This window comes from Calonectris borealis, chromosome Z (genome assembly GCF_964195595.1).
Source record: "Calonectris borealis chromosome Z, bCalBor7.hap1.2, whole genome shotgun sequence".
Classification (NCBI taxonomy): Eukaryota; Metazoa; Chordata; class Aves; order Procellariiformes; family Procellariidae; genus Calonectris; species Calonectris borealis.
Genome location: NC_134352.1, coordinates 68,603,192 through 68,622,247, shown reverse-complemented (window position 1 = coordinate 68,622,247; position 19,056 = coordinate 68,603,192). Strand labels below are relative to the sequence as shown.

The following is a 19,056-nucleotide window of genomic DNA, read 5'->3' as shown; positions in this document are numbered from 1 at the left end:
GTCGCCTCCTCCACCTATGAAAGTCCCAGAAATCACATAATCTGGCTGCAAGGGAAGTTAGAATGGAAACTGGAAATGGGATTTTAGCTTTATGTCAAAATATAGCAAGTTGAGTTGCTCCAATGGGTTGGTAAGGGTGGAGCTAGAAGATGCTGACAAAATCAGTTTCTGCTGATTCTTCAGGTATGGTTTCCTGTCCTTCCCAAAGCATTTCAGGAGCTATTCTAGATTTGCAATTGTGTCCATGGACACATTATTGTAGCAGGGGAGAAAGGCAGATTAATTCTGTCCTACCCAGCTTTCTGGTGACAATCCAGCTTATTGGAGGTGTGCAATGTAGAAAAGATTAATTAACCCTCTACAATGTAGCTGAATTAACTTCTAAACATGAAGGTCACAGGAACTTTGATTCTTGAAATTCTGTATCTGAATCTGTTTAAATTCTCAATCTAAATAGCCTCCTAGTAGTATAATAGTACATTTGATTTTTTTCTTGGATTTCTTGTTTTCATTTTGGTTTTGACCTTTAAAAAAATGCACAGGAAAATTGAAAGAGAGTTGAAAAATCAAATCCAACAAAACCCCACACTTGCCAGCCAGTGGATTTTTTCATATGCCTGTGTGTCTCATGGCATGGACTTCTGGTTTTAACAGCAATTTTATGTTTTATCCAACCTGTGGGCAGGCACAAATGTTTTTTCACAAAATATCCTTTGTAGGATGCTTGGCAGTTTGAAACTCAATGGAAAGTCAGACTGGGAGCCGTTATCTAAGCAGCATTCAGAGCTGCACACACCAACAGAACCGGCATTGTCCTCTGCCTCAGACTGTGAGAGTCCTGTCTTTCTCAGCTCATTAAGGAGCATCCTTTACTGCATGAAAATATTGTTTATCAGCAAATGCGCAACTTAAGAGTTTTATGCTTAAAAAGGACCATAATTTTTTCAGACTTAGCAAAGCAGCTGCATCTTGTGAAACATGTTTGAGTGTCAAACATTTTGTGTTTGAGATCATGTCTCCTTCCTATGCCTGGCCATAAATCCCAAAAATTAGCAAAGATATCATGTCCCAGCGAGCAACCTCTGTGGTTTAGTTGCTGAGTATCAAAAGTTCAGTATTATTTAATAATCCAGATGCCTGAAATTCATGCAGCCATGGCTGGCTATGCCTCAGTCTCATTCACACAGTTGGAAGATTGCCTCAGCACTCAGCTGGTAGCAAATTGTGGACTCTTCCTGAACAAGCATCAGAGCAGATTTCATAATTTCCCTCTACTGCTCATTACTATCTTGCTCTCCAGGAGGAATCAATATGCAGAATATAGCTATCTTACTTGTGGTGCTTAAGATGGCAAAATAGTCCTTGAGTATTGCTTGTAAGTAGAGGAAGAGGCAGACCTTTCTCTTCCCTGATGATATTTCAAGTGTAGCTGGGAGCAAAGCAGCTCATCAGAGTTTAATAACTAGCACATCAGTACCTGGCAAGATACTGAAACTAGTATTAAATCACCTGATAACTTTTTTATTCAAATTCACTTAAGAAAATCGGGAAGATTTTGATGTAATTTTGGGCAGGATTATAGTTCCCAAGCCCTTCCCCTGAAGCTTATGAATCTTGGACAGCTGAGATTTTCCTATGTTGTTTTTTGCAAAGCTTCATACAAACATCAAGTGTTTTTCATTTAAAGTTCTACCAGCTGCCTACAAATTTTTAATTGCTTGAGTACAAGGCCAGGGTTACATGGCTGGTGTTTTATTGTTCGCTTAGCTCAAGTGGAAAATGGCTTAACCATATTAATCAAACATTCCAAGCATATTTACCATCAGCCTGAGGTCAAGTCTGGTCAATTTTAGCCCAGAAATATTTCTTGGACAAGTTCTGAGACATGATCTTAAAATGGAAACTCTCATACTTAGTGGTAGCATTTAACACAGATCTTAATTTCTGTATCCATTATAAAAATCTATGGCAAGCCATATTCACTGAATATTCTAGTTAATTTTGCTATCCTTTACTATACTTTGGCTTAGACAGGTGCACTCTTCGCTGGGTAAAAAACCGGCTGGACGGCCGAGCCCAGAGGGTTGTGGTCAACGGAGTTAAATCCGGTTGGCGGCCGGTCACGAGCGGTGTTCCCCAGGGCTCAGTACTGGGGCCGGTCCTGTTCAATATCTTTATCAACGATCTGGATGAGGGGATCGAGTGCTCCCTCAGTGAGTTTGCAGATGACACCAAGCTGGGCGGGAGTGTTGATCTGCTCGAGGGTAGGAAGGCTCTGCAGAGGGACCTGGACAGGCTGGATCGATGGGCCGAGGCCAACTGTATGAGGTTCAACAAGGCCAAGTGCCGGGTCCTGCACTTGGGTCACAACAACCCCAGGCAACGCTACAGGCTTGGGGAAGAGTGGCTGGAAAGCTGCCCAGAGGAAAAGGACCTGGGGGTGCTGGTTGACAGCCGGCTGAACATGAGCCGGCAGTGTGCCCAGGTGGCCAAGAAGGCCAATGGCATCCTGGCCTGTATCAGAAATAGCGTGGCCAGCAGGAGCAGGGAGGTGATCGTGCCCCTGTACTCGGCACTGGTGAGGCCGCCCCTCGAATCCTGTGTTCAGTTTTGGGCCCCTCACTACAAGAAGGACATTGGGGTGCTGGAGCGTGTCCAGAGAAGGGCAACGAAGCTGGTGAAGGGCCTGGAGCACAAGTCTTATGAGGAGCGGCTGAGGGAACTGGGACTGTTTAGCCTGGAGAAGAGGAGGCTGAGGGGAGGCTGAAAGGAGGTTGTAGCGAGGTGGGTGTTGGTCTCTTCTCCCAAGTAACTAGCGATAGGACGAGAGGAAATGGCCTCAAGTTGCGCCAAGGGAGGTTTAGATTGGACATTAGGAGAAATTTCTTTACTGAAAGAGTGGTCAGGCCTTGGAACAGGCTGCCCAGGGCAGTGATTGAGTCACCATCCCTGGAACTATTTAAAAGACGTGTAGATGAGGCGCATAGGGATGTGGTTTAGTGGGCATGGTGGTGTTGGGTTGACGGTTGGACTCAATGATCTTAGAGGTCTTTTCCAACCTTAATGATTCTATGATTCTATGATTCTACCATATGACATTTTCATTACGCTATTCAGATACTTTTTCAGATTGAAACTAATTTATTTTTGAAAAGTATTTTTTTCTGTTTAATAGCAACAACAGACCAGCAAGCAGCCTCATTTGAAATGGAAATGTCTCAAGCTGGTTTCAGTGCTCATTATTCTCAGGTAAGCAAACTGTTTGAAAATAGACGTTCTTTTACAAAGTAGATTTTTGTTGGTGATGGCATTAATTTGGAATGAGTATTTCAGAATTCTTTGTACAGTACTGTTTGCTGTTGGAAGTTTCCCATAATCCAGTTATTTTTTGTAAAAATGTATGTAAAGAATGATTATAAACAATGAAAGCTTAGGAGAATAAGTACCTTCTTCACAGGAACTCTAAATTTAATGCTCCCGTAACACTTTCTACCAAGAGAATAATCTATAATATGTTAAGAAAGACACAGAAAGAATTTTTACCAGGGCCTCTAGTGACAGGACATGGGGCAGCATTTTTAAACTGAAAGAGGGTAGATTTACATTGGATATAAGGAAGAAATTTTTTATGATGAGGGTGGTGAGACACTGGAACAGGTTACCCAGAGAAGTGGTGGATGCCCCATCCCTCAAAGTGTTCAAAGTCAGGTTGGATGGGGCTTTGAGTAACCTGATCTAGTGCAAGACATCCCTGCCTATGGCAGGGGCGTTGAGAGATCTCTTCCAACCCAAACCATTATATGATTCTATGAACTATAAAACTGTTCTCTCTAAATATTAATGTGTAAATTGATATTGCATTATATTGGTGAAATTGAGATGGAAGATATGTAAAAAGGATATTCTGTCATGGATATGATCTGCATCCTTAGTAACACAATATATTCTTAGTTCTGTTAACACATTGAATACCTCAGTCCTCAGGGGGTAAATATTTATTAAACTGGGATGCAAAAATCCCTGGCAATTTGTATTAGCAGAAAATCACTCCCTATGTATTTTATTTATTCTTGAAAAATCAAGATGTATCCATTGTGATGATCTGCTTAGTGTACACAAATGAAATTAAAATTTAACATGAGATCAAAAGAACTGGGAAGAGTTAAGCTTTAAAGATACAAAAAAGTAGTGACAGTGGAAAAGAACACAACAGCAGAGTAACTGAACTGAACAAACACCAAGCAATCCAAGGCAAACTGATATGCATAGGAAAACCTTCAACATGGTTTTGTATACTCAGCATATCACTGGTAAAAAAGACCTTCAATATGATTTAACATAAATACTTTATTGCAGAAGTACTCTCCATTCATTTTTATTCTCTGCACTACATTACACGATCATTACATGATTCTTCAGATGGTATATTATACCTTAGAAACAAGTATTACCCTGATAGGGAGCGCAAGGATTATTTATAAGATTATCTATTTGGTAGAGCATATTTTTGAAGTTCACAAACAACTGACCTGCTATCATCTGAACCTCACTTCAAAAGTGGGTCTTCAGTCCTTGGTGCATTGACAGACTCAGGGTCTCTGGTGTCTGTCTTATCTAGAAGGCTACATTCACGCCTTTAGGCAAGAAGGGTCAGCAAACCATTTCTCATTGACAAAACGCTCTTGCACAATGTATGAGACTCACAGATTCAACAGAGAAAGGTTCAATTTTCTGAAATTTTGTCTGGGGAATGCATTTAAGTGTTGTATCCTGTGATTAGCTTTGCTAAATCCCTTTTGTCTTTCTATTTGGCCTGGAATGGTGGGCTGAAGTTGTAGGAGCTGTGTTTCATTGTGCTGCTTTTCCTGAATGTCTTTTTTTTTCGTTCTTTGTTTTGGTTTTTTTTAAGTTGGGTGCATTTTTAACAAAAACTGGGAGACATACTATGATTTTAGGGGCCATACCGTAATAGGAAAAGCAGGACTAAATATATAAGTATACAGACGCATTACCCAAATGTGAGCATCATGATCAATGAATGTTCTAAAGATGGTTCACATAGAGAACAGGCTTTTTGTTTTTCTCTGCATAAGGATTGGATCATGCTTGGAGCAGTTGGAGCATATGACTGGAATGGCACAGTGCTCATGGTGAAGGACAGTGGTATTTCAATGCCAACTAATGACACTTTTCGTGACAGGCTTTCAGAAAAAAATGAACCCCTTGCAGCCTATCTAGGTAAGAGGAATAGCCCATCTTATGCTTTTTGACAAATGCTACAAGACCTGTCTCAAATCTCATTCACAAAGAGTATCTTGCAGAATATTATCTTATATTCTAGGAGCCTGGGAAAATTTATTATGTATGGACATGTCTACTGTATGATTTTCTTGTTCTTTTTAAAAAACAATTGCTACTACTACAATCAAAAAACTAGTCCAAACACTTACAGACCTAAGTATATCTAGACTTTCCCCAATAGAAATGTCTAATCTGCTCAGAGATTTCATAGATTCCTCTAGTATTCTTCTCAAGTTTTTCTATGCCTTAATAGTTAAAAAGTTTTATACTATATTCAGTCTGAATCTTTGCTTAAAATTAAGCTGATTTCTGTCACTCAATGGACAAGAACAACAGTTTACCACCATCTTTTTTATATTAATGTTTTGCATAGTGGCAGGTTATTGTTTTCCTCTCAGCCTTTTCTACCAAAAAGCATCAGTGCCTTGCTGTCTTCTTTAGGACTTGCTTTCTACACCTCATGGTTCTGTTTGTTCTGTTATCTCATTTAAGCCACGTTTTCGCTGATGAAGAGCCAGCACTAGAATAATTTCATTTTTTTCCCTAAGTACACTGTTTGTCTTCTTTGCAGAATGTCATTAGCAATTTTTTTTTTAATATCTCAAATTTGGTAAAGTCATTTGAAATTTAGATCCTATCCTCCATAATACTTGCAACCCTGCCACAGTTTTGATTCATGTGCAAATTTTTTAAGTGTTCCTTCACCCAAGTTGTTAAATTGTTGTTAATATGAAACAGAGCTAGGTTCAAAATGCCCCCAGAGTCACATTTGGAAGTCTCCATCAGTTTGACAGTGAGACAATGACAACTGTTCTTTGAAAGTAGCTTTTCAACTAGCTATTCACGAGTTATTTTATCAGTGCAATCATATCACACACTGTGTGAGAATAGCAAAGTGAACATGACTCACCAGCCTGTGAACAGGTTTAATAACACAGTGGTGCTCATGACTCTGAGACTGTAGGCAAATACACATCCAGCCCTTTTAATTAACTCTGCTATTATTCTCTAGCATAAGTAGGGCTAAACATTTAGTTGTAGAATAAGTGTTAAAAAGGCTCTGAATCACAGCAAGTATTTTTGATGCATTCTGTGTGTACTGCATCTTGACTTCTTTTCTGCTTCCTAGGATACACTGTGAATTCAGCATTGACACCTGGAGGTGTACTGTACGTAGCAGGACAGCCACGATACAATCACACTGGCCAAGTTATCATTTATAAAATGGAAGGAAGAGAGGTACAAGTACTTCAGAGGTTAAATGGAGAACAAGTAAGTATGAATTCATGATTAACATAAAAGAGGATATGGCATGAGAAATCGAAGTAATGATTTCAGATGAGAACTCTGCATCAGAAGAGCAAATGAAACTGGGAGTTGTAAGCAAGATCAGAAGGAAAGGTTAGGTCGATGCTCTGGTATAGTAAGTAACGGAAAATGGACTCTACAGTAGTCAGAGACCCTTGGAAATTTTCTCTTTGAGGGTTAAACCTTCAGCAGTGTCCAAATGGTTGTAGCCACCTCTGTACTTGCAATTTTCTATGTCTGCTGAGTGGAAAGGGTGTGTCACTGGCAAAAAACAAGTGCGACAGGCAGGGTTCTGTGCGAGAGCATCAGCTGGGATAGCATGAAATATTTAATAGCTGCTTGCAATATTGAGTGGCAGCCCAATATATGAGCTGCAATTCAGGAGAATTCAGGTTACCTAATTTCACCTATAGCTGATGTCTGCAACTCAGCTAATCAATCAATCCTTTTAGAGTCAATAAAGGAAAGCAACCATTTTTAACATTTGAGGGATCTGGCCTACTTGAGGCATCTTCTGTGAGATGAGATGCATCTTGCACTAGAAGGGACTGCTTCTCATGTTGAGTGTAGAGAAAATGCAGGGTGTCTAGCTTAGCTGTGAAGTGAATCTAATCAGATAAATCCCACACCTTGTGCCCAGCCTGTGAATGTATCTAGCTCTTTGCATAGATCTTGTTCCTCTGCATTTAGTGGCAACTTGGGAATTTTGGAGACTGCCTGCACTGTGTTGTCTCGGAGCTACTGTCCACCATCCTTTTTCCCTTGGCAAACCTATGACCATTGATTTTGCTCTTTCTATGTATTATTGTTGGGACTGAAGAGAAAACTAGCTTCCCCAAGACACTTCTATTCAAATGCTGTCTTAAGAGGTCCTACTCTCCTTAGCAGGTAGAAGGTACCATTTGTACCTTTCAAACTCAGGAGAGTTGAAGGTTGAATGGACCATTCTTAACCAAAAAAATCTGACAACAAATCCTAAAACAGAAAACAAGCTTCAAAAGCAAACAGACTAAAAAGGTTGTCTAGGTAGCAAAGAAAATTTCTGCCTAATCGTTAACATTTGTTGTAAGCTTTGTTGTAAGCAACCATAAAATAGGTCTCTGAACAGGAAAAGTTGCATGATGTTGCTGACTCTGTCTCTGATTTATACCTTATATTTTCCTGCAGATTGGGTCATACTTTGGGGGTGTTATCACCACAATCGACATCGATAGGGACTCATTTACGGACCTTCTTCTTGTTGGAGCTCCTATGTATATGGGAACTGAGAAAGAGGAGCAAGGGAAAGTATACGTTTATAGTCTGAACAAGGTAAGAATGATGTTTATTGTCCAGGAACAGAACATGCTCCTTACTGTCTTCATATCCTTATTTTAAAGAAATATGATAATTTGAGTTGGGGAAGATGACCTGTTGAAAACAGAGAAACATGATTTTGACAATTGAGAGTATAATACAGATTATTTTTGGAAAAATTCCTTCTCAAACTTTTGTTTTATCACCTCTTTTTCCCAATGGAATATGTTATATGGATAAGCACTATATCCTATAAGCTGCAATATGGCATAGATGCAAATTTATAGGATTAATTTTCTATCATGTTTTCTTTTTGCTTTCACGGATTAGGAAGCAGTAGGGCTCATCCATCCTAAAAGTGTGTGCTCCAGTATCCTTGTGACTTGCTTACAAACCTAGAGCTAAACCCCATACACCCAACAGCTTTTAAACATGTGATGACTAGATTGAGGAATATACTAGCTACACCTCAACTTCTTGATTTGATAATTCTCTCCTTCCAAAGTCTATGCATACTTTTTCTTCTTTTTTTCTTTAGTCCTGTACCATTGTGTATCATAAAATTATCAAAGTATGTCCTAGCAATGATGGTCTCCTAAAATACTATTGCAAGAAAAGGACCTGAAGAGACTGGATCTATTTGACAAGAAACTCTTCCGGTTTCTATATGCGCGTTGCTAACAACAAATTGCTGGTGAATAGGGTTGGCAAGAAGACAAGAATTCCATGTCCTCCAGTAATGTGAGGGTTTGAAATTTGTTTTTCCTTGCTTCCTTTTCTCCATCTTTAAATAAAGGAGATGCAGCAACTGCTTGCTGCTGCTAATCTCTAACATGGAACTCATGGGGCCAATCTCTTGGAAAGATTGGTTACATACCATAGTGTATGTGTGTTTTTGACCTAGGATGCACACTGGACCAGAAGAATATATATGTTAGGACATGGACTATGTGTCTACTGAGGACAGAATTCAGTCTGTGTAAGAGAAATGCTGTCTTTTGTTCTGGAATAACAGTATTGCCATCTGTATTTCATCAGAAACTTGGCTTACTTTTCAGATGAGAGAATGCCTTTAGAAGAACTCTTTACACTATCTTGAGAATGAAGTGGTTTACTTACAATAACATCCAAATATTGTTATGATACTAGTCTTTCCTGTGAACCTCTAACTTCAAGAAATGTGCAGAAGCATCTAGATGCACGAAGAGAGGGAGCAAGAATGTTTTTCCCAACCGCTGCTCAGAAAGAACATTTGAATTATAGTTACAGAATCACAGTTTCTACAGTGCACGCAATCACTAGAAATAGGATGTAATTGTTTCATTTAATTCATCAGTTTGTCTTCTGGACAGGAACTCTTAAAAATCTTCATTGCAAAAATGTTGACGGAAATCCACAAACTCTAAATCTGTTCTTTCACAGACAAAGTTTGAATATCAGATGAGTCTCGAACCTATAAGGCAAACATGCTGTTCGCCATTAAAACAGGACACCTGCAAAGTTCTTAAGAATGAGCCTTGCGGTGCACGCTTCGGGACTGCGATTGCGGCAGTGAAGGATCTCAACCTTGATGGATATAATGACATTGTAATAGGTTCTCCCTTAGAGGATGATCATCGGGGAGCTGTTTATATTTATCATGGCCACGGCAACACAATCAGTAAAAAATACTCGCAGGTATGAAGTAAAACTTTACAGATTGGCAGCCGCTGTAAGTGTATGTAGCACAAATCCTGGTTTCCCATGTCTTCCCAACATAGAATCAAACTGTGACTTCACCTGTCATGTCAGCTTCTTTTTTAAAATGCTCTGTACTTTTAAACTCAGTCTGATTTAACTGAATTTGACACTAATAATGTTAGAAAATATATTTGCTTGTTTTTATTAGAAACCTTCCGAAATGTTCTGTACAGCCAGAAATGTAGATATTTTGCAATTCTGAAAATTTATAGTGTGTTCATCACCATGGTAACCCTTTTAGGAGCATTGTAATGAAAATTTAATATATTTAAGGAGACCAGAAGCCATCTAACTGCCAACAAATGCGTCTTGAATGTTCTTATAAAATCCTTCAATATGCACTGGATAAACCTCTTAATGCTTTTCACAGCGTATTGCATCAGGTGGAGATGGGGAAAAAGTGAAATTTTTTGGCCAGTCTGTGCACGGAGAAATGGATTTAAATGATGACGGGCTGATTGATGTCACCATTGGAGGCCTTGGTGGGGCTGCCCTCTTCTGGTATGGATACTCACAGCAGTTGTCAGGCCAGAAAATAATCGTTTGTCTTGGGATACCGATGTAACTTGCATGCACTACTGTTTGGACTGTTGTGAGGATACTGGTTTGATTTCGTGCTTTGACACTGGCTGTGAATCTTCATATTTTCATGTCTCTCTGGAGGAACGAGTATAAAACTTAATGCATACCAGTAATACATATAGGAATGTTTTAGAAAACTTGTTAGCATATTCAGAATAGAAACTGATTCCACTTGTGGCACTGAGTAAAACAGGAAAAAAAACCCTAAGGGTTCTCTTTTTCATACTATATTGCATATTATCTTATTAGCAATATCAAAGACAGGTTCAAATGTAAAGGGGTCACTAAGAAAACTCATCTGACTTCCTAGTAAGAAAACTCTAGTTTGACTCCCTACAGAAAATCTTGGAAAAAGTTAACTAAACTTTCAGGTTAACAGCGAATTCATTTTCTTTACAAAAGAGCGTGATTCAGATGGCATAATGAGCAATATATTTTTTAAGGGAGAAGAGAAAAATACCAGTAAGAGAAATAAACAAGGTAACATACAATCCCTCATTTCTAAAACACAACTAAAGCCATCTCTCTGGTAAGGCAATTGCTAAGCCAGCTCCTTGCTTTCCCTGTCCTGCTGTTCCACCTAACTCACCTGCTAGGTGATCAAGTTTGTCAGGTCTTGCTACCATCCTCAAGATGCCAGCTTTTCCTCACCTTCATCTGGTCGTTTGTCTTTCTAAAAGCTCCGTGTGTGAACACAATGAGATGCTCCTTCACTGCATTGTTTAGATCACAAATCTGAGGAAAGCTATTTTGCCAACTTATTTTTCTGCTGGTTTAGTACACTGGCATACCCTGTCTCGAGGCCAGAAGGGAACTGAACCAGAGCAAAGGGAGAGGCAGGAATTCGTTGCAGGGACAGGGGCAAAAGGGAGTTAAAGTGAAGCAAATTGGTATTTAAACTCAGGCTGTTTATCTACCCACAGCCTAGGAGATGGCACACTACTCTCCAGCTCATGTATAATATGTTCATCTGTGGATACCCTCAAGCAAGGGTCTGGGCCTCCAGCCTCTTTTAAATGGGACTGGCTGTATAGAGTTGCTTAAATGGTTTTGAAAATATTTCCTTTCATCTGGTATCTGTTCTGAAACAACTGGGGAGAAACCCTGTGACCATTTTCTCTGTAATTTGTTGTTTACTAGTACTATGTATAGCGTGTATAGTTAACTATGTGTCTAGACCATGACATATGTGTATTTTAATGTTGAATGTTGCACATTTTGTAAGTTCATTCTTAAGTTAAAAAAACTTGCTGCTATTATTTTCAAGACACTTTTTTTCTTTGTGTTTTTGTTAAGGTCTCGTGATGTGGCTGAAGTAAATGTTTCCATGCAATTTACACCCAAAAGCATCAATATCCAACAACAAAATTGTCAGATAAATAAAAGAAAAACAATATGTATAAATGCCACAATTTGTTTTAAGACCAGACTAAAGTCGAAGGAAGATACATTTGAATCCAGTAAGTAGATAAGCACTAAGCTATGGAATCTTTACACTATAAAACTGCTATGCTCGCATTTGTTTATTTCTCCAAAAATGGAACGCAGCTCTTCTAATGTCACTATTCCAAGTGCATTTAAGATACTGAGGGAAAAAAGAATGTGTAGGGGCAAACTGGTTCATAATATTGATCTCAACTTCCTTTGCAGGTCTGCAGTATTGGATTACTCTTGACTCACAAAGACAAGTATCTCGAAGCTTGTTCACAGAAAGCCATGAGAGGAAAATGCAAAAAAATATAACTATCAAAGGGTCGGAATGTATTAAACATAACTTCTACATGTTGGCAAGTAAATCATTTAAAGTGTTTTTCTCATGTTGATATTATAATAACCCAAACCTATCCCATTAATTGTAAATTGGACAACAAAATCTGCATCCAGAATTAATCTTAAGAAGTGTACATAAAATTTGTTTACTGCTTAGAATTTATATATTTGTATATGTGTATAGGTATAAACTATTTACTTATATGTACAGTCTGTCTACCTTTGTCTCTTTGTTTGTGTCTGTCTTAAGAAAAAACATAACACGCTTAGTGGAACCAAGCAGCTATCGTGGTTAGTAGTTTAGGTGCATTCAAAACTCAGCAGGAGTATGTGAGCTGGAAGTCTAGTTTGCATATTGGTGCAATTCCTCCTGTAAAATATAGTGAAAACCTCACAAATTAGGTTTGGGATAGAGAATACTTATTCACTGCAAAACAGAAATGTAATTAGCAACTGTGAGTATGAAATTGCTGGGATTGTAACTAATGTGCAGAGTGAATGGAGGTGTATATTATAAGCTACATTTAAAATGTTTAGTGACTTCACAGTCGTAATTCAAAACTAATCATAATTCAAAACTAATGACAAATTATGCCCAGAATTCGCTTGAATATGCAATACATGTCCTAACAGCAGGCCACAGTTTGACTTCACATAAGGTGATACTGCTGGTGTTCGTCTCACTGATCCTTTAAGCACAACTAAAAGAGGAAAGTCTATGAGTTGACTGTTCTGAGACATTCTTGAAAGAAACTGTGTTGGATATGCTCAGACTGTGACATTTTTATGATGAGATGAGATACACAAAAACATTAGTAGATATTTATAAGGATTGGCTTGCACATTAAATGCCTTATCAATTGCAAGCATTCAAATGTTTCTCTAGCAAGGATCGTGACAGTGTGACTGAAAAATATTTTACCTCAGCATTGTTTGGGGCTTCTTTAACCTCCTTAGATATTTAAGTGAATGTCCATAACAGCAATTTTGTTTTCATTATGTTCTAGGATAAGCCTGACTTTCAGGACTCCGTAAAGGTTTTGCTGGAGTTCAGTTTTTCTGATCCAGAGAATGGACCTGTTCTTGATAGCAACCTGCCGAATTCAATATCTGAATATGTAAGTCAGCAAGATTCTGTATTAATAACCAAAGTATTTGAGGTAAAATTCGTAGCCCACACAAGACCTGAAAGTATTGTCCACAAATTGGCTAAAGAAGGAGGGTCATTGAGCCTGTCCAGAAGATGTTTCCTCTAAATGAGTCTTCAGGAGTGAAAAGCTTGATTCAATGTGCTTGGGAACTGGCCTAGGGTTTTTAAAGCTCTCCAGAGTTAACTGAAGATAGAAGAGAGCACAAGCAATTTTATTGTCCTTTTCTACATCGATAGAGCAGGGGAATGTTAGTCATATACTTTGATGGTGCTTGGCATCTTTCATACTTCTACTGTTACCTCTTTTTCTAATCTAGATGAATCACTTAGAAGGGAATGAGTAGAAAGGTTATGTTTCACCTGTGCATTTTACAGGATATTGGCATGTTTAACTGACTAATATTAGGGAAGATTTCTTTGGTTGTCAAACAGAAGACCTTATATAAAATTAGATAATGAATTAAAATGCAAATATTTAATTTTAATAATAAATGTAATAAAATTGAGAATAAAAATACTATTGTTGCAGATTCCTTTCACAAAAGATTGTGGAGCCAAAAATAAATGCATTTCAGATCTTGTTCTGAATGTAAAAGCAAGCATAGCTGGAGACAGGTAACTACACTGGGTTTATTGTATCACTTGATATCTGTACAAAATTTCTATGCAAATTATAAATCCTGTAATCTAATAAGATAATGCTGTGGCATAATTTCCAAATCAGAAACAATATAGTCTGTACACTGAAAGAAGTTCCTCTTTATGTTAAAAACAGATTCAAAAATTAAAGTGTCCAACATTCTTACTTTATTTTACAGCTCTTCTCCATTCGTTGTAAAGTCACGCAATGATAAGTTCACCATCCAGCTCTCTGTGAAGAACAAAAAAGACAGTGCCTATAATACCAGAGTTTTGGTTCAGTATTCTCCAAATATTATTTTTGCTGGCATTGAGGTAGGAATTTTTCACATTATCACATTTATCAGAACCTATATTGCTAGAGAGATCTGAGGAAGCGTTTTTATTAAGCCTGAATTTCACTGCTCTGGCATCATCTCAGTTGATTGGAAGAGATTCCCTGGGAGTGCTGTCCTTGCTTGTCCCTCGAGTGTATTTATTTTGACCTGAGTGGACTCTTGCCTAGCTTCTGTTAACTACACAACGCCAGTTTCACAATGACACTGAAACAGTAAGTGCATCTTAGATGAACGTCAGCACCATGAATCGTATGTACATCTGTAGAGCCAGAAATGCCTTTTTATTCGTCAGTAAGCTCCTGAGCCTCTAGGATTCTCCTTTTGCACATGTATAGAAAAAGCACTGTCTTGGTAGGGCAGCATAGATCAGTGCCTGCCTCATCCCTACCTCAGACAGCATTTCCAAAGTAGAGGTTTTTCTGCCTGCCTTAGCAGCCATAGATATGCTATGAATTCACCTCAGTTCAGGTGGGAAACATTAGGAGAAGTTTGTTTTCAATCAACAGTCCTGGTGTTGCACATTAGAAGTCAGGGATCCATAGCACTGTTGCTGACTCTGTGGCAATAATTTAGAGTATGAATGTCACTCTTATTGCCAAGTTAGGAACACAGTTACAAAATTACATGTAAATACTATGTACTTATACATATGTTGATCTGCTAGACCCTATGACTAATTTGCATGATGTCCAGTTTGTATATAATTGCTAATGTTTCAAACACTTTCACTGGAAGGGAATAATGGCTACTAATTGATGTAGATGTCCATAGGTGGAAATTGTTTTGCAGAAGTTGTGGCTTCCTATTTTTGTTCCAGTTCAATTAAGGCTTTGACTCTTACGATGTTTTGATGATGAAAAGCGGCAATGGTATATATGTTCAACAGGCCCTTGATTCTTAGTCAAAATTTAAAACGAGTTTGCACAAGGTCATGATTTCTCTTTCTTTTTCCTTTAGGATATACAGAAAGATAGCTGTGAATCTAATCACAACATCACCTGTAAAGTGGGATATCCATTTCTAAAACCTGCAGAAGAGGTAAAAAGTCCCTTCTGCATGCAAGTTCTCCTTGCTCCATGTTGTTCTAAGGACAGGGCAGTCCCTATCACCTCTGAATTTCTTTTCTCTTGTGTTCCCCCCAAAACCTGTCCATGCACGTATCCCAAGCTATCCTTGATGTGAACTGCACTGAGCCAGACAAGAAAACATCAGGTCCTCAGTACCTGGGTAGTCAGCTGTGGTATGTAAGGAGGTAAAAGGTGCATATTGCCGTCCTTGGACAATGTCAGAAGGCAAGTGGCACAGCTGGACAGAAGGGTCTGTCTCCAGATACATAGGATATTGGTTAGGATATACTGATAAGACATTAGATACTGTGGCGTTCCACAGGTTGGAGTCTATGACTTTAGTTATTTTGTATATAAAATTTAATCAGATTGTTGAAAAGAGAATAAGCTGGTATGTGGATATGCTAACCTGGATGTGCCAAAAACAGATCTTAAAATCAAGCTGCAGCTTGAACAGCTCCAGTGATAAGTCTGTACCTCCTGCTGGAATAGAGAGGGAGCTTTAGCTAAACTTAACCTTTGAAAATAGGCATCTAAGCCTCACTTAAATAGTTCTGATATTGAACTGAGGAATATCGAATTGCATTCAAATAAGACCAACTGTCTTTCCTGGCAGTTTCTTGTCTGTTCCTCTGTCATACCAGGTCTGTATTGCAGATGCGTAACAGAGGGAGGACATTGCCTCCCATGTACACATTCCAGTCTTGGACTTGTAGGAATTAAGTCAGCTGTTATTTTCTTGCAGCCAAATAAGCATACTACGCAATGCCAGTGCCCACAATTCTCCATTCCCAGCTTTACTGGATTTTTCACATTTTCCTTCCATGCTTTGATTGTTAGTTTGTCTGTAGCTATAGATCCTTAAATTTAGAAATTTCATACTCTCCTTTGCATTCAGAAATCAATTAATCTCTGATTCACTGATAAGCATCCCTAATACATTCCTTTTTAAAGCCTCCTCCTGGCTTTTTTTTTTTTTTTTTGTATATGAAGAAATATCTAAGACAACTTTCTCTGGGTCACTTTGTAATAAAGATTTGTATATGTTAAAGGAAAAATAAAAGTCTGAGCTGAAAAATCCTGTGCAGTAACAAATAATAAAACTTTTGCTTCATATAAAATTGCCCTTAAGTGTCAGGATGTGAACAGGGACATGTTTGGGACAGTGTTCCCAAATCTTGTGTAGTGCCAAGATTTGTGATAGATTTGCCCTAATTATGATGAGTAGGGAATTCTAGTGAGACCTAGTAGTCATTTATTTACATTGTAAACATTTCTGTTCCGTATTCTAAGTGTTTTACTATATTCCAGCAGCCTTCTATAGGCAGCTCATGTCCACTGTAATCACCAGGCTTTGAAGCCGGACTTTGAAGCTTTGTTTCTTCCTCACTGGAGAAAAAAAAATGGTTTTAATAAATTGCTTGCAAGACCAGTTCATTTCTGTTAAGAATTACTTAGCTATGCATTTTTAATATACTATATAATAAGTTTTACTGAGGCTTCTGTTTAATAAGTGATAACTATTCCTTCTTGGTTGCAACAAATTTAAAAAAAGTAGATTTGTTCATAGAAAAGTGTTAAAATGTGAATAGTATTCCACATATAAAAGTAGCAAAATTTTACTCATTTTTTATTAGATCAAACCTTATTAGTGTGTTTTTATTTCTTTTTTTTTTCCCCTTTTGAAATGTGTAATGTATTTCTCCAAACAGATTTCCTTCAAAATATCATTCCAATTCAATGCATCGTGTCTTCTGGAAAATGCTACTCTTCATGTATATGCAACAAGGTTAGTTGCAATCATTGCTTGTTTACTTTCTGATTTTTTTTTCTTAGAAAGCTCTACAGCTTTGTGTTTCACAGTAAAACAAGGATGACTTTTCTGAACTCAGAAGTGGTTAAACAATCTGTAGAGCTGGCAGCTTTACGGATGTACTTGGTCCAGCAGTGGACTGAGTGGACTAAATAAATAGCTGTTTGTCTTTAGAGCCTGAGAGTCACAAATGAGTCATAATTTCCAGTAGTTTTGCCTACAGAAAAGGTTTATTCTCTTACAAAATTACTGCATGAACCGCTGTTTATGCTAAACAAAAAGGTCTGGCCTTCAAAGAGCAAGAGCATTGCAGAATTTGTCTGTGATAAAGTAAAAGAATGTGCTTGCACTCAGAGTTTGCTGTCCCTGCAAAATACAGGGATGGTGTAAGAGTAGTGGCCCTTACTTGGTCCATTTTCATTCAGTCTGTAATTTTAACAAAGATGCATCTCTGAGCTGGGACTGATGCAGGACTTAACTTTTTAGTTACTAGAAATAGTCTTTTGAATTTATTTTTAGGAGATGGTAATTAACTGGAAATGGGTAGTGTGTTTTCATACCCAGAGCTGTAGGTATCTCAGTTTCTTAAGATCCCTTCCCACCTACTAGTCGTGTTGCGTGTGCAGCTGACTATCACACTCTGATCTGAGTGGCATATGTTGTTTTATTTTAGTGACAGTGAAGAACCACCTGAGACCTTAAGTGACAACAGAGGACACGTTACAATTCCAGTAAAATATGAAGTAGGATTGGTATTTGTAAGGTATTGATGCTTCTCTGTACTTCTATTTGTTAGCACAGCAAAGAGCAGATGTTCAAAGAGGATGCAGTATTGTTTTGTTGTTGGGCTGTGCTCAGTATCTACAAATGACAGCTTCTAGGCTCATGAACAGGAAGCACAGGCTTCACTGAAAAGAGCAGTTACGTGAAATAACGGAGCAGTTACTGTCCCTATCTTGCTGTAGCTCCATTGTATCTATTTAAATTTGATCTGCAGTTTGCAAGTACAACAGCAGCTTTTGTTGATTTTTGTACTTTGCTCTATTCATCCAAAGGCGTTTAAGGTACATAAGAAAACAAATACTTCCAGCTTCCTGATGGCCATGAGTTTGTATCACTATAATATTGCATGGTGTAGTGTTTGATTTCCAGCTTCAAAAATTAGCCTTAATTTTAGATTCTCAGAGGTTTGTTTTTATCAGTTCAGACATAAACTTTAATGCAGGTCTTGTAGTACACTTTATTTTCAGGAATAGCTAGAATTCAGTTAAATTTCATCCCTGAAAAACATTATAAATATTATCAGCAAAGTATATTGCATGGTGTGCATGTCTAAATAATTAAGTCAAATTCATTTTAGATGCATTTCATAGTTCAAATCCAGCCTTTGTTTATCCCGTAGGGAATAAGGTTGAATTTAGAACATGCTGGTTTTGTTCTTTTTTTACTTTATTCTGTCTTGTTTAGGACCCTACCTGTTTCACATGGCAATATTCAGGATAAGGGACTGCACAGAATAAGAAGAGCAAAATCAGGCACTGATATATTATTTTTGGGAACAATATTTACTCATTTTGTAGTTTTATCTGAACAAAACATTTAAAATGTACATAATAAAAACTGAGCACTACTCAGAAAATGGATGAGTTGAACTTCAGTGGAAGTAGCAATGCACTCTTAATTAGAAGACTAGTCCTGGAGGATTCATGAAATAATGAAAAGACCTATATTATTAATTGCTAGAGTTTTTATGACGTTTTTGTGCTTATTGGGGGTTTTTTTGGTTTTTTTTTAATCCATAGTGTTTTCAAAGAGCACCATGTTATAATTGCAGCAAATGATACTGTTCCTACTGCTATTAACACAACAGAGCAGATTGGGGATGAAGTTACTCTTCATTATAGGGTAAGAAACAATCAAAACTGCATGATATCGGTACTGGCTTAATCTTTTTTTTCATTTGGTTTGAACTACATATGTGATAGCTTATTACTTAAATAGCAGCTGTGCCATATGTTAAACCTTCTACATGGGTATTTTGTGTTTAACGCT

At 37.9% G+C, this 19,056-nt stretch overlaps 1 protein-coding gene across 1 annotated transcript in view; it reads left to right on the top strand.

Moving 5' to 3' along the window:
- Positions 1 to 19,056, top strand: part of ITGA1 (integrin subunit alpha 1) — a 75,027-nt gene that overhangs the window by 44,263 nt on the left and 11,708 nt on the right. Inside the window, exons 10-24 of the mRNA XM_075137547.1 lie at positions 3,176 to 3,249; positions 5,094 to 5,238; positions 6,431 to 6,573; positions 7,777 to 7,920; positions 9,328 to 9,582; positions 10,016 to 10,146; positions 11,524 to 11,687; positions 11,878 to 12,014; positions 13,005 to 13,115; positions 13,677 to 13,762; positions 13,966 to 14,101; positions 15,082 to 15,162; positions 16,904 to 16,980; positions 17,678 to 17,767; positions 18,807 to 18,909. Coding sequence (XP_074993648.1) covers positions 3,176 to 3,249; positions 5,094 to 5,238; positions 6,431 to 6,573; positions 7,777 to 7,920; positions 9,328 to 9,582; positions 10,016 to 10,146; positions 11,524 to 11,687; positions 11,878 to 12,014; positions 13,005 to 13,115; positions 13,677 to 13,762; positions 13,966 to 14,101; positions 15,082 to 15,162; positions 16,904 to 16,980; positions 17,678 to 17,767; positions 18,807 to 18,909 — 1,877 coding nt within the window. The remainder of the gene's footprint in view (positions 1 to 3,175; positions 3,250 to 5,093; positions 5,239 to 6,430; positions 6,574 to 7,776; positions 7,921 to 9,327; positions 9,583 to 10,015; positions 10,147 to 11,523; positions 11,688 to 11,877; positions 12,015 to 13,004; positions 13,116 to 13,676; positions 13,763 to 13,965; positions 14,102 to 15,081; positions 15,163 to 16,903; positions 16,981 to 17,677; positions 17,768 to 18,806; positions 18,910 to 19,056) is intronic.